We start from the raw sequence: 26477 nt of genomic DNA on the forward strand, positions 1-26477 counted from the left end.
TTGAAAGTAGATTAAGAACATCTTCGTATCTTTAAAAACGACTTCAAATCATCTTTCAATTATCTCGAAAGTTTCTTCAAATTATCTTCAATTTCTTCAAAGTTCCTTTGAAATATAAAAATCTTTAAAATTTTCTAACTTTCAAGCTTCATCTTCAAATCTACCAAAAAAAAAAAAATAAAAATCTCTCAATCAATGTTGTATAAATCAAGGTTTAAGTCATATTAAGGCCCAAGTTGCAATCAAACTTAGGTCAAATCAAAGCTCAATTCAAACCAAAACTTAAGTCAATTCAAGATTCAAAACAAATGTCCAAGCTAAGTGCCCGTAAAATCACATCATCAAAAATCTTTATTTGAGATCAAACTTCTTCAAGCTCTCATAAAAAAAAAGGGTAATAAAATGGAGATTGCACTTACAACATCCTCCAAATAAATGAACTCTTAATTTAACTTCATAACTTTTGAAGAGAAATTTTATTTGTTACATGAGGAAAATTCATGGACTATTTTCTTAGACTAGAGATTGTGCTCGCTTCACATTCCATATTCTCATTCCCATAAAAGAAGATAATTAAATGTATGCGTTTAAGGAGGTATTTGTCTTTATTTATTTTTTGTGCACATACCTACCAAATTAGAGAGATATCAACCCACCAAAATAATATCAGCATAGTAGGAGCTTGAAATTTTAAATCTGACAGTGGATTGGACATGTGGGCGCATCTCTTACGTGGATCTAACCTCCAAAGACGTGTTCTACACTCAGTTCTTTCCATAACCACACCCATTTGCCTCCCAAATCACTAACCCTTAATTTCCCAAATGTGTTATCCCTCCGTAGCCAGCCTCTGCCGCCATTGATTTGATCTCTTGAGTCGCAATTCACTTTCTCCCTTTCTCGAAAAACTCCTCGTTTCTCCCTCTACACCCTTCATCTTTAGGAGGATTCACTGCTTCGATGACATTCAAAGAACAGCCAGACCTGGTATTCTCATAATCTTTTCCTTTTTTTTTTTTTTTCCAAATATATTTTTCTTTCGGCTTTAGAGGTTTCGATATCATGATTTTGTTGATGTTGCCTTTTTTATCCATGGAATTTTCTATTTTTCATGCTTCAATTCATTTCCATTTTTGCATGATTGCTTTCTTTGATATATTTCCTCATCTAGATTTCATTGATCTTGGTAGCTTGAAGTTCATAACCTTTCACAAGATTTGAGTTCTTTTATTTTTGGTAAATTTGGTTTTAACGGGATTTCATTTCTTTCTTCTTTGTTTTTTTAGTGGATTTGTTTTTAATGTGCTTAATTTTCTTTGATTTTCTTCCACATGCAATTTGCAAATGTCATTGCTTTAGAACATAGGGCTTGATATATCTCTAAAATTGCTTTTCATTTTTTCTTATAATTTCTTTTTGTGTGATGTACCTGTGGTGAATAAAAAAGGGAATGGCCTAGGTCCATGCATCTTGGCATAACCTAGATCATATTTGAGGTGGGACAATGTAGCAGCAAGATTCTAGTTTTTTTAATAGATGGGGATGAAGTCCAGACCCTAAGTCGCCTTGGGTTTGGTCTGGTGGTGGGAAAGTGTTATCCTACAAGGGCAGAGCCGAAAAAAGGGAAAACCCAAGACTTGCCCCCATATTCCTTAGTGAAGCCTAGCCTCTTGGGAGGCATTCTTTAATGTGATGACTCAGTTTAAGAAATAAGGGTAAGAGATTTAAACATAGATGTACTTGATCTTCCCAAAATATTCCTTGGAAAGTGTTTACTATTTCTTCTTTTTAGTTTTTAAGGAAGTTCAGACTAATAGAAAGCAGCCTTAAAATGAACTCTTAATTTGGAAATAAGACTTTTTTAAATGGTATTCTAAAACTTACATATTGATTATGAAGAAATGCATATCAATCAAGCAAGAAGTTTCATCTTTGATTAATTGAGTATTTGGGTTTTGAAGATATAACAACAAATTCACCAGTCAAGACTAAGCTTTGATTAATCAAAAGCTCAAATTGACTATTTTTACCTTTATTTCCTAAATCCAATTTTTTTCCCTTAAAATAGAGTTTGAAAGTTCTCAATATGTTTTGGGCCTTATAAATTTTAGTAGATTTTCCGAAGAAAAATCCTAAGGTTTCCAAGTAACATGCCTATCTAATGTGCTTGGGACAATTATTTGCTATATCTTCCATTTGGATATATAGGACTAAGTCCTTTAACCTTTAAGTTGGTCAGGGAGATGGATGTGTCATTTCTCAACCTTTTCTAAACATTGTTTAATACAAGATTTGATGTTATGATTTTGATATATATTCAAAAGTCCCTACAATATGACAATGAAATTGAAATTATGGTTGTTGATAAAGTTTTCATTTCCAAATTTGACTCTTCTTTGTGTTAGTGTTTTAGGTGATAATTCTCTCATGAATAGCATCTTGTCTGGAAACGCTACGGATAAGAACATGTCACCTTCATCTAGAGGTATGGGTTCTTTTCCTTTCAAATTCTACTTCTAGAAATGATGAGGCATTAATCATTTTTTATTTCATGAACTTGCTAAGATCCTCTAAAAATGTGTGGATTGCGACTTGAATTTCTAACTCTAATATCTAGTCGACATCTATCTTTGGGGTTGTAATGCACTAGAGGAAATATGTACTTTGCTAGAAGATGATGTTAGTGTTTTTGGGCTAGATGACTTATTTGAATTGTTACTTGGAAGAAGGACCTTATCAAGTTGAGTCTATTGTCATTTCTTCTTCAATGCATAAAAAAATTTTATATTTCATAATTCATTACTCTGCATTTGATAAGGTGGTATATTTTCCCTTTTAGTGTCAGGAACAAGTAGTTGAATAAGTCAATTTACTTCATGCTATAGAAGTATGATGTAAAAGGGGTATAATGATACTAGTATAACAAGATAAAAGACATAATCATTTGTTCGTCAAGAAGAGGTATGACAACAAAGCAATTATGTCAAACATCCTAAGAAATTAAGTAATTCCTTCAATGTGGTGATGCTACAAATCATTGTTATCCTAAATAAGATAAAACATATATATATTTTTTTATTGTTTAGGTTTGTTTTTTTGGAAAGTACAATAGCATGAGCGGAGTCGGAAGAAGGTATGTATTTTACATTTAATTTTATTAGCAATACTAAAATTATAGAAAGGCCAATTTTTTTTTTTACTAAGTTTTTATGTCTTATATTTACTAGCTTGTAAGAGTAGGACATTTTTACTTGGACTAATCCAACTAACCCATTGATCTACTTACAATTATTATTATTATTATTATTGTTTTGGGGGTGGGGAGGGGGTTGGGGAACAATTTCTTTATAGCATCATTAACTTGACCATGTATTTCATTTGCATTAGCTAGGTTCTAATATTTCCCAAAGATAGTCTAAATATCCCACACAACATACCAAATGGCAAGTGAGTGTTAACTTGTTAATTAACATAGCATACTAATATAACTTGTTGATTAACCGTAAATGGAACTGGGTTACTAAAAGGATTTATTTTTAACAAGGTTCAAGTGTGGCAACCCTAACCTTGAGGATGGGCTACAAAGATAATGGGATCGCATGAGATTGAGACCAATTGTGTAGCCACTAGCTCAACATCAAATGTTTAATAAAATATGAAAAATAATGGAAAGAAAGTTTAGAAAACAACAAAAAAGTTCCAAACTAATGAAAACAAAAAGACTAAAAGATTAAGCCTTATGGCTCTAATACAACCCAAGTTTTAAATTATGTCTAGTAGAAGAAAAGACAAATGGACTCCATGTCTAGAGGCAAAGACACAATAGTTTTAGGGGCTTGTTATGGAACTGCTGATCCTCAACTTGAAGCTTCCTAAATGCTAGGTTTTGCTTGAGAAAAGAAAATTACAACGATAGAGGAAACATGAGTACATGTATGATTGGAACCATTAGGATAGTCATGGCATGCTCATATTTCATAAATCAAATTATGAATTAATAGCATCATGTTGATCTCTAACATCATTTCTAACTTTGCATTTTGACAAAATTAAATTAGTTGACTATATCTCATGTTTCCCAAGTCATTAGTTATATAGAACGTAGGGAAGAGATCACTTATATGGTAAATAATTATAAAAGCATTCACATGATAAGAGTATTCACATAAAACTCATAGTCGGGGTTTCCACACAACTCACAGTTATTTGAATACTCCCCTAAATATAGTTCAAGCACAAAATCAAAATAAGGTAGAAGGAAGGAATTGACTAAACTATAGTATGGAAAACTAGACCCTAAATAGAAGCCTTATGTCCTTAGGATTGTTAAGATTTCCAATAAATTCAAGCAAATTGGTTTGGTTTTAAAAAAACCATTAAGATCAGTTCGATTTGGGAATTTTAAAAATTGACTTAATTGATTTGATTTTTTGTTTCATTATCTCCAAATTGATAAAAGCTATACCAATTGGATTTAAAATCTAAATTAATTTGAATCCAACAAATCATTTAACTAAACCAAACCAACATTAAACAATGTTGGTTTGACTCAATTTTTCATCACTAAAAGGTTGGTTTTGTTTTATTCAAATAAAAACAACCATGTCGGTTTTGATAAATTCTTTTCCAAAACTTAATCAAATTACACCTTTTTATACCCCTAGTTTCAACTCTAAAAGTTTTTTAAACAATGTACATTCTTCAAGATCTTAGTGCACTAGGGGATGTTAATTAGTTCTCCTCAATTATTCAATACAAGAGAATTAAGGTTTTCTTGAAGGGCTTTTGCAATTCAATGAGTGCATAAAAAAGCACTTGGGATGCTAGGGTTTATGAAAAAGAGAGGAGGTAGAGAGATTTCCAAAATCTTCAAATTGTCTTCCACTATTCTCTTATATAGAGAATAGAAGAGAAACTCATCAGCTCATGTCTTACATTAGATAGACTTACCCTCAAATTTGATAGTTTTGACTTGTTATCTAAGAGAAAGTAACTTGTCAAAGTTTAATAGCTTTATTTCTATATTCATATAGTAGTCCACAACCAATTTAGTCTATGGATAAATACAATAGATTCAATTTTTTTGTTACCGCTGAAATGTCTTATCTCATACCTAAACTCTTTGTAGGACTCATAAGAATGGATTTATGATGAGAAAAAAAAAATACCAAACAAGCACAATAGTTTTGTTTGATCCACAATGCATTAGGGGTGTATTCGTCTTAGAAATTAGATGGTGGTGTGAGTTCATCACAATGACAAAAATCTACCTGCACTAGATTTGTGATGAGAAAAAACACAAATCAAGCCTAATAGTATAGTTTAATCCACAATACATGAGAGGTATTTGTCTTAGATTCACAATGAGGCTATAGGAAATTTTCGATAAAAATCCACCCGTGCTAGATTTGGATGTCCATTGCATTCTTACCCAGTTCTCTTTCCTCGTTTGATTGATTTACATGCCGCTTCATTGCTAAAATAAAACCAAAATCCTTTTACAACTTGAGCGCTAGACCATATGAAGCCACTTATGGGGATCCTTTTTTTCTTTTTATAAGTAAATTTTTATCCCTATTGGGACTTGAACCTAGAATCTCCCAAACTTGAGCTAGGTCTCAAGGGCTCTACTACTAGGGATCTAAGTATCATCCTACATTTGGTTTCTTATCAAACACCAACTTTCAAAACAGACCATAGGATATAGTTGATGCAAATAATGGAAGCATAGCCTATTATGATGCCATGGTTGTGCTAGCAATAGCATACTAAGATCCAACTTGTTAAATACTTACATTTATGCATTTCTCAAATTTATGGCCCATCCACATATTATCACCAACAATGTTGATGAGGCTTTTGATATTTATTTTACTATATTTATTTAATATATTAGGCACTAAAAATTTTAAGGTCACCATAAATTTTTTAGGTAGCTATTATATTTAGATTTGTTTATTCACTTAAACTAACATATTCTTGACTCCTTATATACTAAGTATAGATTTTGTTGCTTTTGTTCATTCTTCGGGCAAATAATTTAATCCTTTTGCCAACTATAACTTCATTTAAAGACTTGCTTTTCATTTTCCCTTAGTTGGCTGCATTTTTCCCAAAAAATAGTTGTTTCCATAGATCTAATTATGTGGGAAAAAAATTTGACTAAGAAATACATAGTATACATATATGAAAATTTTTATTTATTTATTTTTATTTTTATGAGACACTTATTTTAGTTACACAACATTATGAAATATATGCAAATGTGGAGTCAAACTAATATGTTCTAAGAAGAAATTTTTGAACATCAATGTCATCAATATTATCGATCTCATGAGTATCATACCAAATCCTATCAATTAAATCACTTTCTCAAGAAATATGAGATGTCTAAGTCATATAAGTAAAGATATCTATTCATGGATAAAAAAAGGAAAAAATGTAATTGATGATTAGATTGATGATAAAATAGAACCTTGGGTCATAAATAGTAAGAAAAAATAGATGGCAACCAACGAGTATTCAAGAGGTCCTACATATTTGCATATAAGAATATATTTAGGGTAAATATTTAATAATATTAGTGATTATTACCATAGCGTTAAATTCCATTAACATTCTAATGAATATATTTATGGTAAAATTTGTAGATATAAGTCTAGTCATGATAGTTGTTTAATGTCCAACAATCCCAAATTTACAAAACTATATTGCACAAGTCTTTTGTCCCAGCCAAAACAATTTAAAATGAGAAGTTATATAGTACATCTTTTCAATTATTGATCCATGGAGACTCATGTGAACAAGTCAATAGAATTGAAGTTAAACTATTTCATTTACATATTTAGGCTAACTTATTACAAATTAGAAGTAATATGCTTTTTGAGATAAAATTCTAAAGAAAAATGGAGTAAGAAGTGTAAAGTAAATGACAAGATGGTGAAATTGTTCATAAAAGGCCACACATCTAAGATCAAATTTCTACTAAGAATAGAATCTTGGCATTCTTCAAGATGATCTATATATCTCTTTCAAATTTAGTCTTTGCAACTTCTAATTCCAAATTCATCTCAAGCCGTAATATAAGATTTTGCACATCCTTAATCAAAGTCTATGCTTAATAAATCAAATAAAAAAAAATGAGCATTCAGTGAGCCAATATAAGCATCAAAGATATCAGGTCTTGATAGATCCAAAGAGAATTTTGTCGCACTACTAATTGATATCCAAGAATCTGGAGAATAGAGATAGAATTCATAACAAGAGATATACTCATCATTGAAATTCTCCCTTAAATGCATTCATTCTCTAGATATATAAAGATTTAGCCACTAATCATAAGAAATTCAACCTTGGTTCCTATGTTCTGCAGCTAAAAAAATGCAGGAAAATGGAATGGATGGAAAAGAAAAATACAAAAAGCTCTAAACTAAATTCAAAATATTAATTACAAAAATGTTTAGAAGATTCTCAATAAAGTTATAAGCTATGTGGCAACATCTCATCACGCCTTATCATTAAAACAAGTGTAAAAGTAACTATTACAAGCCTTTTGCCTCACTTAAAGTTCACTTTGAATAAAAAAGGATTATTTATAATGGAAATCTATTTGACATGAACCACAAATCAAAATTTCAATATAATGTTACATTGGAAATCAAAATTTCAATATATTAACCCTCTCATTAATTTGATCATTGAAATTTCAATGTGAGCTCCTACTTCATTCTCCACCGCATCAAAATTTTGATGTATGCAAATGGTCGCATCAATAGATACTGTTTGTCTAGATTTTCATATCCACATTTTGATTCTATGCTTGTAACACATCAAAATTCAATGTGGGATTTTGTCTTCATAACCACATGGAAATTTTGATTTACTAATTCCTCGTAGCTTTTCTAATATCAAACTAAGATGTCCTCTTGCACTTAAAGTACACTTCTAATCTTCAAAAATTGCAAGACTATGCCATGATCCTTTCATACTATAATTTTTCCTTCATTAATACTGAACTACACTCTTAGTAATCATGCTAAGTCATATTTCCTTCAACACTTTCTTAGCTATCTTTCTCCATTGACTCTTAAATATTCTTTTTACTCTTTATTTATGCATTTTCTTTAAAACAAAGAATTAGTCCATTAAATTGTACCTTAGCACAAATTGAAGCTAAAAACATTGATTTGTCCACTAAATGGGTCTTAGCACAAATTAGTGATGACAATAGGGTAGGTTTTTTTTAGTACAGACCTCACCCTACCCTGCCTTTAATGGGATGGGTTTGGAATTAAGATAAAAGGGTTAGGGGTGAGTTTGAGATTTTTCTTTAAACTAGGGATGGGTTTAGGGCAGGTTTGACTATTGCCTTGTTCTGATTATATATAACTAATTTTAAAAATAATTTAATTATTTTTTTATTTTCCTATTTTAATACATATAAAATAAAAAAATTACTTATTAATAAAATAAGTTACAAAAATTATAATATTTACTTATTTATAAATTATATTAATTTTAATGTAATTTTTAAAAAAATTTAAAAATCAAACGGGGTAGGACAAGTATGGGAAATTCTCATATCTACCTCATCCTGTACTATTTATTTTTTTTTAGGGTGGCGATAGGAATTACTTTGTGTAAATGGAATGGGTTTAGGATGTGGGAGGCGACTCGTTTGAACCCATGTTGTTGCTATCCCTAGCTCAAATTCAAGGTAAAATCATTGATTTGTATTTATATACTCAAAACCATGTCTTTAATCAACTTTTAATACAAACATTGAGTACAAATCAAAGCCTTTTTAACTGTTAGGTATAATTTTAATTTTTAAGTTCCTATGTTAATTTGATAATATATATTATACCCAAATCTTAGGTTCCTAAAAATCTCTAATCAAAATAACAAACATAACTTATAGTTATGTAACATTCCTTAGTTTGTTGTAAGTTAAATATGATCTCAACTTTAAATTTTCCCTAAATAACAACTGATTTTGTTTTATTCAGAAACTATATAAGTATCTACATGTTTTTTTTTTTCAACTTTGTAGTGGATAAGAAAGGAAAGCATTAGACGATTGATAAGATGCGGAAGCATCTTTGGCCTTGAGAAGAATGGAAGCTGAAGCCATATTTCCAATGGATCAATAGGAAAGATGGTGTGAAGAACGCTCATCCCAATAGATAAGGAGGGTTCAAATCAACAACTAGTGATAAATAGGCCTTGTAGTTGAATTTAACTTATTCAATGGTGAGGATATGATCATAAAAATTGAAAATGCCTCGTATGGCAAGAAGATGGTAAGAGTAAAGCTTTCAAATTTTATAGTAGACATTAATGACTAAATGGTTTTAATAGCACACAACTTTTGTGAAATGTTACTATAGATGATGAAAATGCATTTCATTTTTTCCATTTCTTAGTTCAATATTAATTGTTTTTAGAAAAACTAATAAATGCTATGAGAAAGTGATGAGAATGGCTTTCAAGCATATGCTAGTTTTTGTTTTGAGGTCAAATACCAAAAGGTACATTTTAATATTCATTTTTCTCTTCAAAATTGTATGAAATTTTTTTCTATGTTTCTTTCTTCATTTTTAGCTAAGAAATACATAAAAGATAAATGTTATTATCTTTCTTAATTACTATGAATGAGAATAATCTAAAAAACAGAAACATAAAAAAAGTAACGAAAGGAGAGACGATTGGAAAACACTAGAAGAAAAAATATAGATTAGTAGAATTTCTAGTAACAAACTCAACCCTATCTTTGATAGCATTCAATTCCTCTTTGTGATTGGAAGAACTACATGTCCAATGCAGCCTTTGCCCCTAAAAAACGACTCATATCAAACTTAAGGCTGCTAGGAAGTTTTATTCGCATCACATAGATTCCAAATTGGCATTGTTGGCATCTCAAACCTAGCACAGTGAAAGTCATAACAATTCAAAAATAGGATCTTTAAGTTTCATAAACCATACCATTGAATTTGGATGTTCCTGCGCACTATTTCTCTCCAATTTCGTGAAGCTCTTGAAGACGGTACCTCTTGTATGTCTTCTACCCAATGACTCCTATTTGGATATTAACACTTAGATTGAGGAAGATGGAGACTACAATTCGTTTAGGTGTGAGATTAAGAGTTAGCCTAACCCTAAACTCTAAAAGCTTTTGTATAGGCTAGAAATGGACAAGTGGCTAGGGCCCAAAATATGGGCTAAGGTCACTTAATCTAGCTTATTGGTCCTATTTAATTAATTAGCCATAAGATGGGTTTCAATTAATCAAATAGCCCAATAAAACCCAAGAATTAATTATTGATATGTTATGGTGAAACTTCGTGAAACTTAAAGTAGCTTAACCCATAGAATATAATTAATTTATTTAAAATATAATTTACTCAATAAAAAGTACCACAAATAATATGAGCTTGAGCCTATGGCATGTTGTCTACAAAATTCAACTCTAGCCCACTACCTACTCAGATATGCTTAGGTAGGCCTAAGTTAAGAAAGGTCCAAGTGGCCTATATATTCACCCAAGCCCGTGTCATCATGCCATTCTAAGCCTTTTCAAGGCTTCCTTAACAAGGTTGAGTGGGGGCCATACCAATTAGCTTAGATATGCCTAATTAAGTTAGGCTATGCTCATGTGAACTAACTCAAGCTTGCTTATCTCAATCTAGGCCTGAGCTGCTAGGGCGAGGATGATCCATGGCAATCATTAAGGCCAAATTGCCCAAATTTGCATATTTATGTTGTTATTTTGGTCTAGTCACTCCAATTAAGTCCCACCGAGGCCCTTTTCCCTTTAAAGGATCACAATTTTTCCAAATTTCCTTTTAGATAAGGCTTACCGACTATAAAATCCTAAGAGTGATAAGGATAACATGGGATAAGGGTTATCATAATCTTATCATAATTCCAACCCTAGGCACCATCCCAATCTTCAAATGAACTTATCCATTATAAATTGAATGCTCCATTCGAATTACAAGGTAAACAAAAATTTTCTCTTCTTCATGTTTTACTTTTCCTCCAACTTGCTGACTTAAGTAGCAAATCCATATCAAGCACCTTCTATCTGAGCTTTTTGAAACTCTTGGTGGTATCACTTTTCTTACAAATCATCAATCTCTCGCTCAATTTTATAAAGTGAGATCTTTTTTTTTTTTTTTTTTTTTTTTTGCATCTTCAAAGTTGACTCATAAACTTCATGAGTAAAAGGAGAAAATTCGATTTCTTAATCATGCCACCAAGTTGAGTTAATAAAAGGTAAGTATTTTGAAACCTAAGTATATTCATTCATATACTTAGCAATTATAATGATTTATGGTTAGCAAAATTTTCAACTAGATTTAGGATTTTTGGATTAATTAATCAGCATATTTCTTGAATTATTTCAGATTATTTAGCTTAGATGAAGAGTGTTGTATATTAATTTGTTCTTAAATTATTAACTTGATTTTATGAGATCTACTTCCTAGATTTGCTATTATGTTAGGAGATTTAATTATTTGGGGTGAATAGTATGTAAATGTTCATTCTTTGTTAGCCTCATGAATGATATATTTTGATAGAATTATTAAACACATTTTAAAGGTTAAAAAAATGGTATTTTGAATAATTAAATCATTAGAATTTAATTACAATATGGAAGTTTTAAACATTAATATTTTGAATTAAAAGTTCATTTTGATTTTTAATATGAGAAATTAAAATTTAAGTATATCGAGATTCTAGTTCTTGTTAATTTTGAATCATAAATGATTTGAAATGATTAATCTAGAGTGAATTTGCTTTATCTGTTTCTATATCTGAGTCAAATCCTAGAAAATTTATCATATAATGGGATGATCTTCATTGATGAAGAGGCATAAATGTTTTACAAATGCAGTCTAATTATTGGAGGTTTTTGTTTTTTTAATTTGGATTTTAGTGTATGAATTAAGGATCTTAATCAATGGTAAAGGATTATTTAAAATATTTAAACTTAGATGGAGTTTGCATGACTTTTTGCTTAATTAAGTGGTTTTTTGGATAAGGACCTTGGTTAATTCAATCAAGCTCCATTATGTGTTTCATACTGCCTGTTGATAATGTGTATCTATGTAGCTCCATTATTGTTTGGATTATTCTCAAGTATAACCCCTATTTAAATATAATCTCAAACGAATTTCTTTCATTTTTGCTTGGATTGCAGTGATATGAAAAGGTCCATGATAGAGAAGAATGTGTACTTACCTAGAAATTAATATGCATAGTCAAGGAGAAAAAGAATTCTCAAGATCGAATCAATGATTTAGCAAAATATAAGGTAAATACATTTTTATTAATCCTGTTATGATAATGTTCATTTTGGTTCCTCTTGCTTATATCTAATATTGCAATGTAAGCTCATTAGGCAACTTTCTTTGCTTCCTAGGAACTAGAATGGGAAAATAAAAAGGAAAAGAAATTTAGAGTACTGATACCACATGAATTCTTTCTGAGTTCTTGTTTATATATATATACTTAACCACATTTCAAATAAGAACATGGAAATGGTCATGCTGCTAGTGCCTTGGCTAACTGTTGGAAGAAGAACATAATCTCTGGCAATGTGGTTATGTGGTATAATACTTGCTTGATGATCCTCATAATTATAGATTTGATCCAAGCAAGGCTCCTTGTTACAGTCAATCCCTCACTTCCCAAGGGATGTATTCAGTTATGCCCAAGTAATTCAGGAATTTCTATTTGATTTGTGAGGATCAATTGTTTGATCAGTTGAAATATGATTACTGAGGGGTAAAATCAGTGTAGATTTCATAGATGTGTTCTTCATCGATCAATAAATAAATTTAAGGGTTACTGATTTTCCTTCAAATTTCAATCTCCACAGATACCTAGTTTTAGAGCATTGCCCCTAGAGTGAAGTTTGGACCAGGATGGGTAGGAGAGAACGATCGGACACCACCAAAGCCACTTTTTGTGCCTTCATCAACATTACTCTCATCTCTCCCTCGAGATTCTGCTCCTGTTGCTATACCTTGCAATATTTTAGTACATGCTATAAGACATGGATATGAATATTTCATAAATTCATAAATTATAACTTTCATTATAAATAATTAGAAAATTAAAAAAAAAATGATAATGCATAATAATATTTTGTCTAAAATATATTATTAAAACAAGCAGAGTCCTTTTTTAAAAAATATATATGTAAATTACCTTAGTTTTTACATTAGAAGTATACATTTATTAATTGCTTATGCGATATTTTGGAAAATGAAAAAAATTCTACCATCTCTAAATAACTTTTAGAAGTTACTATACCTTTTAATAAGCGTAATGCATTGAGTCTTGATTGATTTGGAGTTTGTTTAAATAGATGTAAAGGGAAAATAAATATCACTATTTTAAATCAAGAGACTCATAAAAAATTCAAAGCATTATACCTTAATTTATAGTTTATTTGCTTAATGAGAAAATTAGGGAAGCATAATATATAAAAAAGAAACTTATATAATCATTCTAAACTAAGTTTAGTTTAGGAAATTTTAGTATTAATGGGATTAAATTTTCAGTTTTTAATCATTTTTAAAAATTATTCAACTTATTGAATATTTAATAAATTAAGTCTCGTTTGATTTAAAATCTACCTCCCATTATAAAATTGTGAAAGACTCATTAACCCCTTCAAAAAGTTATAAAAAGTTATAATGAGTGTTTCATTATCAAAGTAATATTTATTTGAGCATGATATAGTGCATGCATGAACAATGCGTAGTGTACACTTATTTCTTTAATTAAGTTTAAACTATTAGTGTATGTGTTTGATTGAACCCTATGTGTATTTATTTGTACCTAATTTTCAATGAATTTGTCCATATTTTCTTAGTTAACAAATAGAGTACTCCAAATAAAATGAATCGATTTGTTGCATTGAGTCTAATAATTTTTTAAAATAATTTTGGTTTAATTAAAATTAGAAAAAAAAAATTTAATCATTAGAATGAACTCAAAATCAATTGAAACTTAATGTTTTAGATTTGTGAACGAATCCACTAATTTAAAAAATAATTTAAATTTACAAAATTAATTCCAATGAAAAAATTCCTTAACTAAATGCATCCAAAATGCCCTAGCAGTAATAAGTTGGTATATATACGTGCATATAAGCAAAAAAAAAAAAAGAATTTACAAAAAAACAAATTACACTTCTTTTCGTCTTCTCCAAATAAAATATTATTAACTGTTATATTATTACTCATAGCATATCCATATTTTATAATATCTAGTAAAGTAATATAATTTTTTTTTAACAAAGAAATATATTTTATGTTTTTATTATTTAGTACTCATCTTTTACACAAGTTATCATTATTTTATTCTTTTTGAAAAATATTACTTTTAAAAAAAAATTATTATTCATTCATTTTTTGTTAGAAGGGACTTCCCAAAGATGGTTAGGAGGGCCTCACTATTTAAGTGGGATGTTAAAGAATATAAATCAAATCCGAGAAAAGATGGGAACGGTAAGCAAAAAGTATGACAAACGTTTTAGGAAGGGTCTCAACTTCAACAACATAGCTAATAATATGACACCCAAACCCGAAGGCTATGGAGGCCTCTGTCATTTTACATATAAACCCATAGAACCCAACATATGAGTGTGATTAATTAACGAATCCAAAATTTAAAAAAAAAATAATAATGTTAAACACTTGGATAAAAATTCTAAAAATCATAACTGAATTCAATCTTAGGTTAAGAATCTTAAATAAAATCAAATTTAAAGCAGTTTTTAATAGAAACACCCTAAAATAATAGATAAGGATAAACTCAACAACTTAATAAGGAAAAATAGTTCATAAGATATGAATTCTTTTCCATAAATTAATTTATAGGTAAACTCATTTAATTTAATAATAAAATTCAATTTCTTTAGAAAATTCAACAATTTCAATTTGAAGATAGAACCAATGAGTATACTTTGCATAATTAATTCATATTCAAAAAAGTTTTATAAACAAACATTTTATTCTAGTCCCTCATAATATCACAATGCCCAAATAATGGGACTTGATCTAAGTGACTAACCACAGATTATTCCTCTTCCTAATGGATGGAATGGTTTCTAATTAATGGTATACCAAAGACTAATAACACCCGTATTGACTAGGATTGCACTACATCACTATCCCATCCAAGGGTAATGAAGGTCAATAACTTAACCCTTATTGACCCAAGCCATTGACATCCAAAGTTTTCATAATTATTTTAATTAATTGAAAAAGATAAAATTCGTTTGCATAACAATCAAACAAATATGATATTCCCCATTTATTTTATGAACCAATGAACAAATCAGTATATATAAGAAAATATCACTTTAAAATTATTTTAGGGAATTCAAATATTTTGATACCTTAAAAAAAAACATATGATAACAAATAGGGAATTATAAAATAACTCATTGCATTATTAACTCCTATCTTGAAGAAATCACTCAAATTCTTAAAAGAATTAATTCACACCTTTAAATTGTAGAACACAGTAAATACTAAATTTTTTTCTAATTCTTTGAATCAAAGTTCTCTTAAAAGAATTAATCCACACATTTCAATTGTAGAACACAATAAATCCTAAAATTTTCTTCCAACTCTTTGAATCAAAGTTCTCAAGGGACCTCTCTCTCTCTCAATTTTCTCTTTTCAATTTGTTATAATTTAGAGAGACCTACCATAAGAAGTTAAAGATAATGGGCAATTAAAGGGACCAAAACTATTGATCTTCTTTCACTCCTCTTTTTTTTTTTTTTTTTTTTTTTTTTTTTTTTTTTTTTAATATATGAGTATCCCTAAAATCAATGTCGGTATTTGGGGCTGCGAGGAATTTTCTTTTGTTACCACTTGTATTTGGGGCGTACATAAGACGGATCGCACATTTTTTCACCTCATGGGATGCCCCTGATAGACTAAAAGAAACCTTGATGTGCTTGAACACACTGGCATGGGTAGACTTTGATTTGACAAATTGAGTGCGAGGCTGATACATCATACACACGTGATCCGTCTCAACAACTGTCTCCACTGTGTGTCCAAGTGATGGAATGACTGAAATAAGGCCCTTCCCTGCATTCAAAATTACAGCGAATCTCACCAGGCCGCTGAATAGTTTCGCCCTCCTCAAGTGCAAACACAGCACATAGAGCAACCCCCGAGAAGTTATTGTCAAGCCAATGTGGAGGCAGGGTTGCTGAAACTGAAGCTCCCATATTCTCATGCCAGCGCCACTTTGGAATCCTACTTCCAGGAATCACAATACTGTATCCTATTTCTGGAAAAAGTTTCTGCACCATGCAGTTTATAATGTTAATATAATAATACCATTGAGAGAGAGAGAGAGAAAGAAAGAGAGAGAGAGAGAGAGAGAGAGAGAGAGAGAGAGAGAGAGAGAGAGAGAGAGAGAGAGAGAGACCTGATGAAGTGTCTCTAATGCCATTGCCACATGATCCTGATATAGTCCGGAGCAATTCCATAGCATGAATTCCACAGGACGAAGCCAAGTGGAAACCAACCGGTGTTGTAGGCTTATCATCCGAGATGGAGTCGGTAAAGACATCAGGGATGTGCAATCACAGGCATCTAATAATTTTATTCTTGGTGGAAGCTTCGGAATTTTTTGAAGTCGCTCACACTGCCTCACCAAAAGAACTTTCAGATTAGAAAGTCTACTGATGTCTGCAGGTATGCTAACCATATAGTTTCTGCTGAGGTTTAATACTTCCAGAAGCTCCAAGTGGCAAAGCTTGTTATCGACTGTTCCTTCCATTAAATTGCAGTCACTTAGATCTAAATTTTCCATGAAGCGTAGACCTGACAAAGAAGGCAACTGCAAACCAATATCATCTGAATTTTCTCTATGCAGTAACCTGAATATAAGGGATGGGATCCAGAAGTTAGATGTTGATCTTTTGCATCCACTAAATGATAACTCTCTAAGGTTTGTCAAATGAACAAGTGTGACAGGTGGTTTTGTTATGGCAGTTCCATCAGCTTGAAGCCTCCTTAAGCATTGCAACATTCCCAGGTCCTCTGGCAATCTGTTGAGTTTTGAACAACCAGAAACAATGAGGGTTTCAAGAGATTTCAAACCACAAATTCTATTTGGAAGACTCCTGAGGTCTTTGCATTTTCTCAGATTCAGTAACACAAGACCTTTGAGATGAAGAATTGAACAGGGCAGCTCTCTTATAGATGTTCCATCTAAAAGAAGCTCTTCTAAATGTTCCATAACTTCCGTGATCTCTGGAAGTCTCTCTAGTTTTGAACAGCCAGAAAGGATGAGAGTTTTGAGGGATTTCAAATCACAAATTCTGCCAGGAAGGATCTTAAGGTTTTTGCAGCTTTTCATATTTAATAAAACAAGCCCTCGGAGATACCCAACCGATGAGGGAAGTTCAATGATAGCAGTGCCTTCCAAATAAAGCTCCAATAAAGACTCCATATTGGCTTCGATGTCTGGAAACTTCTCAAGTCTTGAGCACCCTGAGAGGTTAAGAACTTCAAGTTTTTCCAATCCAATGATTCTGGGAAAATAGTGAAGCATCCTGCAGTTTCCCAAATTCAAGATCTTAAGATTTTTCAGCCTAGGAATTGATGGGTGCACCTCATGCAAGCTTGTACAACCATCCAGATTTAGTGTCTCCAGAGATGGTGCACCAGACACGTCCGGACATTCAACCAGGTATCGAGAGTGACTGAGATCCATGACCATTAAATTTTCAAGACACTGTAACATAAAAATAAAATAAAAATTGTTGAATAAATTTTCTTGGAAGAACTTCAAAATTTATTGAGAATAAGTAGTGATCATACCTTGTTCCCTTTCCAAAGGTGGTTTAAGCTGCTATGCTTCAAACTGAGTTCAACCAGTTTCTTACCATTAAAATTTGACGGCAACGATTCCAGACTCCATCCATCCCAATGAAGATATCTTAATTCATAGGAAGGAAATTCGAATTCTTCGGGAAGGTGCACTGTGTTAGAATCATATGATGAAAGTCCATCCCAATAGACCCTGAGGAGTCGAAGGTTTGTCATTTTTTTAAAAGCTTCAGTCGTAATCTGTATTTCTTTTGATGCCGACACATCAAAGGATATTCCTTCGATTGCCTTTGTCCCCTAAAACCAACAACAGGGGATAAGTGAAGCACAAAATGCTTAAAATCATATGCATAAGCAACTTCTTTAAGTGAAATTAAATGCCTTAAAAGTTTAAATAAGTTCAGGCACTTGGCTCTTACCGTTTTTTGTGTCAACACAGCATGGACATCTTCTGGATTCCACAATCTACTCCGTTGGCCAGGTTGTCCAGGTGATTCTCTCCGAATGATTTCCCAACCCATTTTTTGCATCAAACCATGCATTTCTATCTTGTTGTCTAAAATACTAATCAAAGAACAATCTTTGAGAACTTTCATTCCAATTGCAGAGGAGTTGCAACTATCAAGTATTCTTCCAACAGAATCTGAGTCCTTCCCTCTGAAGAAGCATGCAATATCAAGGAATAGACCCTGTACTGTGTGATCCAGTCTATCGTAACTTAATCTAAGCACTATGTGGACTGTAATCTCCCCTACTGTTGTTAGCTTAAGCAGTTCATCTTCCCATTCAAGCACCGTCTTATGGCGCAGGAAAGATCCCACAACTTTAACAGCAACCGGAAGTCCATCACAGTAATTTAATACTTGTTCGGAGAGCTCCCAATAGCTATCGTCAGGAAGGTCTGCCTTGAACGCCCACAAACTAAACAGTTGAAGAGCTTCCTTATTTTTTAATTTCTGAACCTCATATAATCCATCAACTTCATGCACATCGAGTAAATGTTTATTTCTCGATGTTATGATAATTCTACTACCTGAACCAAACCAGTGACGGCCTGCCAAGAATTCTAATTGAGTATAAGCACTAACATCATCTAGAATGATAAGAACCTTTCTAGAGCAAAGCGTCTTCTTTATCAAGCTAATGCCTTCATCAATGTTGCTTATGCGTGCAATTTTTTTCCGTAGGATATCTGCTAGAAGTTGTCTTTGTAATTTAAGCGATCCACGGTGTCTCTCTACCTCTGAAACATTTGAAAGAAAGCTAGCACCTTCGAATTGATGAGCAATTTGGTTGTATATTCCTTTGGCGAGGGTAGTCTTGCCTATTCCAGCAATTCCATGTATTCCTATCATTCGAACATCATTTGACTCCATACATAATAGTGACGACATTTCTTCCAAACGGGAATTGAATCCTACCAGGTTGTCAGAAATAAATAAGAGTTCAGGACGACTGATCAGCATTTTCGAAATGCGTCGAACAATTACTTGAATAATCTGAGATTCATACCTGCCAAATAAAAAGCACAATATACGAACCACAAATTAATTATAAGAAAGGCAGGGAAAAAATAAATTGATGATGTTTAATTTCAATATTTGTCATGCTATCAATTGATTTATCCTAATGCCTCATTCTGATCAATATTACTATCATGGAGACAAAATACTATCATTTTGTGTATATATATATATATATATCTATCTCTCTGGGGTTTTCAGAGAAAAATTCTCTTTCAATAACCAAAAGGAATTAGCATCAAGCTCCAATCTCTCTGGGGTTTTCAGAGAAAAATTCTCTTTCAATAACTTTGTTAGGCTGTAAGAGGGTTGGGGTGACGTCTCATCAGGTTTGTCAATCTGCTATTAGACTCTAGTTCAAAAACCCTAAAATGAGTTCAATTTTCCGAACCATGTCTAGGAGATCCAGTGATTCTCAAGATACTGTTGTAAACAGTGAAGATATCAATTATCCTAAGATTCAAAATGATTTAGATGATTGGAAGTTACCCAAGGTGTCTAATCAAGAAATTTATAAGAAAGGAACCTTTAAGTTCTTCACAGATTATACCATCAAGACCTCTGAGATGTCAGTCAGTTTAGAACAAGACGACCAAGTCATAAGACTTCTGGATAATAGATCCATTGAAAAGCATAAGAAAGATGACTATAATTTCATACACTTTGGTATGATTCAAGTAGCAGCTAAGCCTTTGACAAGATTAGGTTTAAACACCTCTATTGTCATGTGTTTAAGGGATAATAGGCATCTCGAATATCGAGATTCTATTATAGGCGCAGTCCAAGCTGGACTGAATGATGGCCCAGTTTATTTCCAGTGCTATCCTAACTTCACAGTTAGAATAAGAGATGCAGACATCTTAGATTCAGTTGTCCTGCATATTAAGACTCATGGCTTTAAGATCAAACCAGGAAACAGTCCTGTTTCCATCATAACCAGGTTTGCCTACAAGAGCATGAACACAAGCGTTGGATCTGGGGCTCTTTGCACCAGTCCTAAAGGTGAGACCACTTATTTTCACTCTGATATGCTAGATAAGTCAGACTTCATCATCCCCAAGAAGATCTTGTGGAAAGATGTTGAGTTTCCTGAAAATTGGCATTTTGCTAATGCTGTTCCAGCCATAACACAGCGTTCTGAAAGTATTGAACAAATTGTTCAATATCCTGATGGAGGAGGAGAACTGGTTTTCTCCAACTCTTTCAGACATTCCAGCAGCCCTAGAGTTTCTGTTTATGAACCCTCTAGAGCTTCAAGCTTTTCCATCCCAGTTAGAACCACTAGGGAAGAAGAAGGTTCCAGCTCAGGAAATCCTAAGAATATTAAGCTAACAGGTGTCAGAAGTCACACCAACGTGGCTAGACCATTTTACTCTGAGGAAAATGAGGAATCCCAACAGGATGAGTCCCCTGTTATGTCTCCTACCTATTCCCAGATGATTAATACCATAAGCCTAAGTGATGAAGACTTTGAGATCAACAAGGATCTCTTAAGAAAAGACTTTTATTCTGAAGTCAATAAGCAAAGAAATGATTGGTTCTTTAGCACCGTCCCTAAGGTCATTAGAACCATTTACCAAGAAGAATTTTATGCCTACTTAAGACAAGAAAAGAAAAACATTAAGTTTTGGATTTGGTTTGAACTCTTCAAACAAGAGGAATATCCAGATTATCCTAGTAAGCGTGTTAATAACACTAAGAGCATTGAGTCCTTTGAATTTTCTAAGGAATTCCAAGAAAATCCCCAAATCAACCAAGCCTTTGTTGATAGGATTAATCAGAAGATTAAGGATAATCTTGTTACCCCTTTGACTGTTTAGCCTCATATGAGAATCAATATGGTTAAAGGTGATATTAGTTCAGAAGAAGAAGTTGATGAACTAATTAAGATGTTTGAGGAACCCCATAATCAAATTATTAACAATTTAGAAACCTTTAAGACTAGGAATTACTATCCTAGACCTACATTTCCTGACATGCAGTTTGAGGAAAGAAATCAGTATACTCAAGCCTCATACACCAGTGGTACTATCTATGAATGGAACATAGACGGTATGACCGAGTATAACATACTCACTAAGCTTCAAGAAATGACCATGGTAAGTACAGCCTATAAGTTAAACAATAGACTGCCAGATCATGCTGTAGCTCAGACCATTGTTGTTGGGTTTACAGGTCAGCTTAAGGGTTGGTGGGATAATTATCTCACTTTAGATGATAGAAATAGTATCCTTAAAGCCTATAGGATGAATGAGAATAGTGAAGTTGTTAAGGACGAAGATGGCCAAGATATAGAGGATGCAGTGGCTACTCTAATCTACTCAATATCTAAGCATTTCATTGGAGATCCTGCAAAAATTAAGGATAAAACTGCAGATCTCTTAACCAACCTTAAGTGTCCTAAGCTTCATGATTTTAGGTGGTATAAGGAAGTCTTCCTAACCAAAGTCATGCTAAGGTCAGACTGTAACCAGTCTTTTTGGAAAGAAAAATTTGTCTCAGGATTACCCAAGCTTTTCTCTGAGAGAATTAGGATCAAAATAAGGGAACAGTATAATGGTCAAATCCCTTATGATAAGCTAACCTATGGTGAGATTATAAGCATTGTCACAGCTGAAGGGATTAAGTTGTGCAATGACTTCAAGCGGTTTTCTGGTTAGGAGCTTGGGTATTTTTAAATTTCTGGTTGGATATCTTTTGTATTTTCTAACCCTCTTCTTTGTTTTGAATCATCTGCATAATTCATTTGTTCATTGCATATGACCTTGTCCTGGGTGTCTATGGTATCAGAATCTGTGGAGCTTAACATTACCTTACAAAGCATATTTTTTAGGTCATCTGAGACACTTAAGTTATATATATATATATATATATATGAAAAGGATTTTAATACTAAAGTACTAAAAATGATTTGTTTTTAAATTTATTTGTAATTATAAAACTATTAATAATGAATATAATATGAATTCAATTTCATTAATATTATATATAAATTGAATTCACAAATTTTTTGACAAAATTTAAATAGTAAATTTATTTTTAAAAATAATTTATCCAAATGAGTATTTTATTTTTTATTTGTTGAAAAGTGATTTTAAAAGCAAGTTATCAAGTACCATTGTTTTTTAAAAATACTAAAAATATGGTATTTGTTCTTTAATTTTAAAATATATTTTAAAAATAAGTATAAAAATACAGTGCTAAACCGATCTTAAAATTTGAATATGTACAAGCATATAGGAGGGGAATACAAAGAATTGACTAAGATTCCATTAAACAGTGTTTTTTCAAGAATCACTCAAAGTAAATTTTTAATTTTTTTAAAACTGGTTAAATTTTTGTTCAAAAACATTTAAAAAAAAATGTTTTTCTATTTTTGAAATTAAAACCCTGTTTTAAAAAATTTATGGTCAGTTTGGTGGTCATTCTCTAGAAATAATCTTTAAAAATAAGATGAAATAAAAAACAATTTTGGAGAACAAGTAATAGAAGTTATTTTTACATATTTATAAAAACAAAGAAAAGCATTGGGAAGTAATTTAAAAAAGAAAACAACAAAAAAATAAACAAAGTCCGATAGATGTCTTTCTTCTTTTATTCTCTCTCCACGGATCAATATCAAAATTTTTAAATATGATTCCTTTTTAATTACACTTTATTTATTTATTTATTTTGAATTTACTTTAACTTTTAAATTTCTTTAGGTAAATAAATTTCAAATCAAATGGTACTTGATATATATGATTTATTAATTTTTAAAAAAAATTCAAAATGACTCTTATATCTCCCATACATAACTTTATTTTTATGAGTTTTGTCGCTGAAAAATGGATTTTTAATCGAATTCAAAAATAGACGTAAGTACTATAAAAAATAATAAACCGAAATTAATACATAATAAGTTATAACTTACTGTTTCTCCTAAGCGCATGACCATATTTTCCAATTTTTCTTGCTAGGTAAATAAAATCCAAATCAAGACTTAATATCTTAAATTCTTTAATGAATCTTCTCATTTTTAAGATAATTTGAAATTTAAAAAAAAAAAAAAACTAAAGATAAAATCTAATCCAAAATACTATGTCTTTAATTGAATGGTAAATATATAGATGTGATAAAAAATTTTACATATTTAAATATTAAAAATATTAACCTTTATTTATTTTAAAATTTTTTTGAATAAAATATTATTAATTTTAAATTATTATTTCTTTTAATAAAAAATCAATTAAGCTTTACAAAGATGATCATATTTATATATATATATATATATATATATATATAATTCATTATTTTAGTACTAAAACTACTTATTTTTTAATTTATTTATAATTAGAAAACTATTTTTAGTTTAATAAGACTTGAACTAAATTTCATTAATATCATATAAATTGAATTCACAATTTTTTTGATAAAATTTAAATAGTAAAATTACTTTTAAAAATAATTTATCCAAATGGGTTTTTTTATTTTTTTGTTTTTTGAAAAGTGATTTTAAAGACGAGCTATCAAATCCCATTTCTTTTAAAAATAATTTTTAAAAGCAAGTAGAAAAAAGCATTGCTAATTCGACGCCCTAAATTTCTAATATGTAAACAAGCATATAGGAAGTGAGCAATGGGGATGCCAAGAACGGACTCTCAGTTAATTTTGGTCATGCTTAAACTCAGTTTCCAACACTTAAAAATCAAACATAATTGTGACTTAAGTTGGTCAATGAATAAAAAGCAACTCAAAACGGAAGAGATGGAGTAGTTATATAACATACCCATGCTGCACATGCCATCCAGACAGACCGCCGGCTTGGGTCAGTGCCGCCCTCCATCTCGGCACCCTCTCCTCAGTGACGTTTCCGTATCTTGCAAATGCTTCTCCAAAAGTTCCCGTTTGTTTCCGCACATCAGACGGATCCACATGGTAGAAAATTGGTAGAACTTTTTGGCCCCTTTCTCTGCTGCACCGCATGATCTTATCAAGCTCATCCAAGCATCATTTTGAATGAGCATAGTTTTCCGAAAAAACGACAACAAAATATCTCGCTCTCCTCTGAAACAACACTTGGGATCTTGTTCCTCCTCCCACTGATCGTAAATTGATCGGCTGCAAATGAGTGTTCAAAGTCAAGGAGAATCCCGATGGAACTATAAACAAATACAAGGCCTGTTTAGTTGCTAAGGGTTTTCATCAGATTGCTGGATTTGACTTCAATGAAACTTTTAGCCCGGTTGTCAAACCGACTACCATTCGCATTGTTCTCACTATTGCTTTAAATCTACAATGGAAAGTTCGACAATTAGAGGTCAATAACGCCTTTCTCAATGGCGACCTACATGAAGACATATTCATGCATCAACCTCAAGGCTTTATCGACCCTGTCAACCCAAACTATGTCTGCAAGCTCAATAAATCTCTTTATGGCCTCAAACAGGCCCCTAGAGCTTGGTTCGAAAAGCTACATCAAGCACTTGGCATTCTTGGTTTCTCATCCACCAAATCAGATCAATATCTATTTATCAACATCACACCTACTCACTCCACTTACATTCTAGTATATGTGGATGATATTCTTATCACCGGCAGCAATGATCAGTTTGTTCAACAAGTGATCACTCAGCTTAACAACCAATTTGCTCTCAAAGATCTTGGAGATATTGATTACTTTCTGGGTATCCAAGTCAAGCATACATCCGCTAAAATGCACTTGTCACAGGCCAAGTATATCTCCAATCTACTTCAAAAAACCAAGATGCTTCATGTCAAGCCGGTTCCTACACCTATGGTATCTAATCAGTCCCTATCCAACTCTGGAAGTGCTCCATTCAGCAACACTCAACTCTATAGAAGCACTGTTGGTGCCCTCCAATATGCCACCATCACAAGGCCAGATATCACCTATAGTGTCAATAGAGTTTGCCAATTCATGCAAGCTCCTCTGACTGCTCATTGGAAGGCTGTCAAGAGAATTCTACTCTACCTGGCTGGCACTCTTCACCATGGACTCCATCTTCAGCACAGCTCCAACTCACATCTCAACATAACAGGGTTCTGTGATGCAGATTGGGCATCAGATGTTGATGACCGCCACTCCACATCAGGATATTGCCTCTTTCTTGGTCCAAACTTGGTTTCCTGGCACTCACGAAAGCAACATACAGTCTCTAAGTCTTCCACCGAGGCAGAATATCGAAGTGTAGCTACCTTAGTTGCTGAAATTTCTTGGTTGCAGTCTCTCCTCAAAGAATTAAACATATCTTCCTCCACAACTCCGATCATCTGGTGTGACAACCTCAACACAGTGTACCTCTCGGCTAATCCCATTCTTCATGCTCGGACTAAGCACATCGAAATTGATCTTTATTTTGTCCGAGAAAAAGTTATTCAGAAGCAAATACAAATCCATCATGTACCTTCCTCTGATCAGTTGGCAGATGTCTTCACCAAGGCAACTCCTAACTCCAGATTCCTCACCATACGTGCCAAACTCAGTGTCAACCAAAGTCCACCTTGAGTTTGAGGGGGGCTGTTAGTGAACTAGTTGAGTTAGTTGTGAAGTCCAGTTAGTTTCAACTAATCATTTCTGTTTAAAACCAACCTCTCAAGTTAGTTATAGCTATCAACAACTAAGTATATAAATACTACAGAAGTGTAATGATATAAGCACTGAAAATAACAGCAAGAAACTTTACTCTGTTTTTCTCTTACTCTGTTTTCTCTTCCTCTTCTTCTAATCGTTTCTGTTATTCCATTTCTTCAACAGAGTCTGAGAACCGTGAACGCAGAATTGTCATTTGAAAGAAACGATTTACTGTGTTTGATTGATATATGGGAAGGAAGAAGAGTTTTTAGGTTCTCATGGACAAATTCTTAAGGAAGAGTTTGGGAAGAGGCGACTGTGATTGAGCACATTGATGTTGCATTGCTCTGAGACAATGAGGTCATCTATGATATCTGCCATGGTCCGCTGAACATGAAGATACCCATTTATACCAACCTAAACATGCTTGGTGCTCAGATATTTTTTTTTTTATCAAACTGCATCTCTCTGTTTCGATGGAGCCTTCACTGTAGTTTTCTG

At 32.1% G+C, this 26477-nt stretch overlaps 2 protein-coding genes and 1 long non-coding RNA gene across 5 annotated transcripts; 2 read left to right on the forward strand and 1 right to left on the reverse strand.

Annotated features, from left to right (window-relative positions):
- Positions 1–816: 816 nt before the first annotated feature.
- Positions 817–13115, forward strand: LOC117907920. 3 transcript variants are annotated; one of them, XR_004650088.1, is made up of 5 exons: positions 817–987; positions 2406–2485; positions 3087–3133; positions 12206–12319; positions 12887–13115. It is a non-coding gene; the product is annotated as an uncharacterized LOC117907920 (long non-coding RNA). The 3 variants fall into 3 exon arrangements; XR_004650086.1 differs by lacking the exon at positions 3087–3133; XR_004650087.1 differs by lacking the exon at positions 3087–3133 and having other exon boundaries at positions 2414–2485.
- Positions 13116–16066: 2951 nt separating this feature from the next.
- LOC117905693 (disease resistance protein RUN1-like) lies at positions 16067–24367 on the reverse strand. The gene is made up of 6 exons (XM_034818579.1): positions 24171–24367; positions 18299–19391; positions 17871–18176; positions 16982–17784; positions 16471–16930; positions 16067–16342 (listed from the first exon to the last, which is right to left on the reverse strand). Exons 1-6 carry the CDS (start codon positions 24365–24367, stop codon positions 16067–16069), a joined length of 3135 nt encoding a protein of 1044 aa, XP_034674470.1.
- Positions 24368–24746: 379 nt separating this feature from the next.
- Positions 24747–25910, forward strand: LOC117905694 (uncharacterized mitochondrial protein AtMg00810-like). Its single transcript, XM_034818580.1, has one exon. The coding sequence runs from the start codon at positions 24747–24749 to the stop codon at positions 25908–25910; it is 1164 nt and encodes a 387-aa protein (XP_034674471.1).
- Positions 25911–26477: the final 567 nt, after the last annotated feature.

This window comes from Vitis riparia, chromosome 18 (assembly GCF_004353265.1).
Source record: "Vitis riparia cultivar Riparia Gloire de Montpellier isolate 1030 chromosome 18, EGFV_Vit.rip_1.0, whole genome shotgun sequence".
In the NCBI taxonomy this organism is placed as follows: Eukaryota; Viridiplantae; Streptophyta; class Magnoliopsida; order Vitales; family Vitaceae; genus Vitis; species Vitis riparia.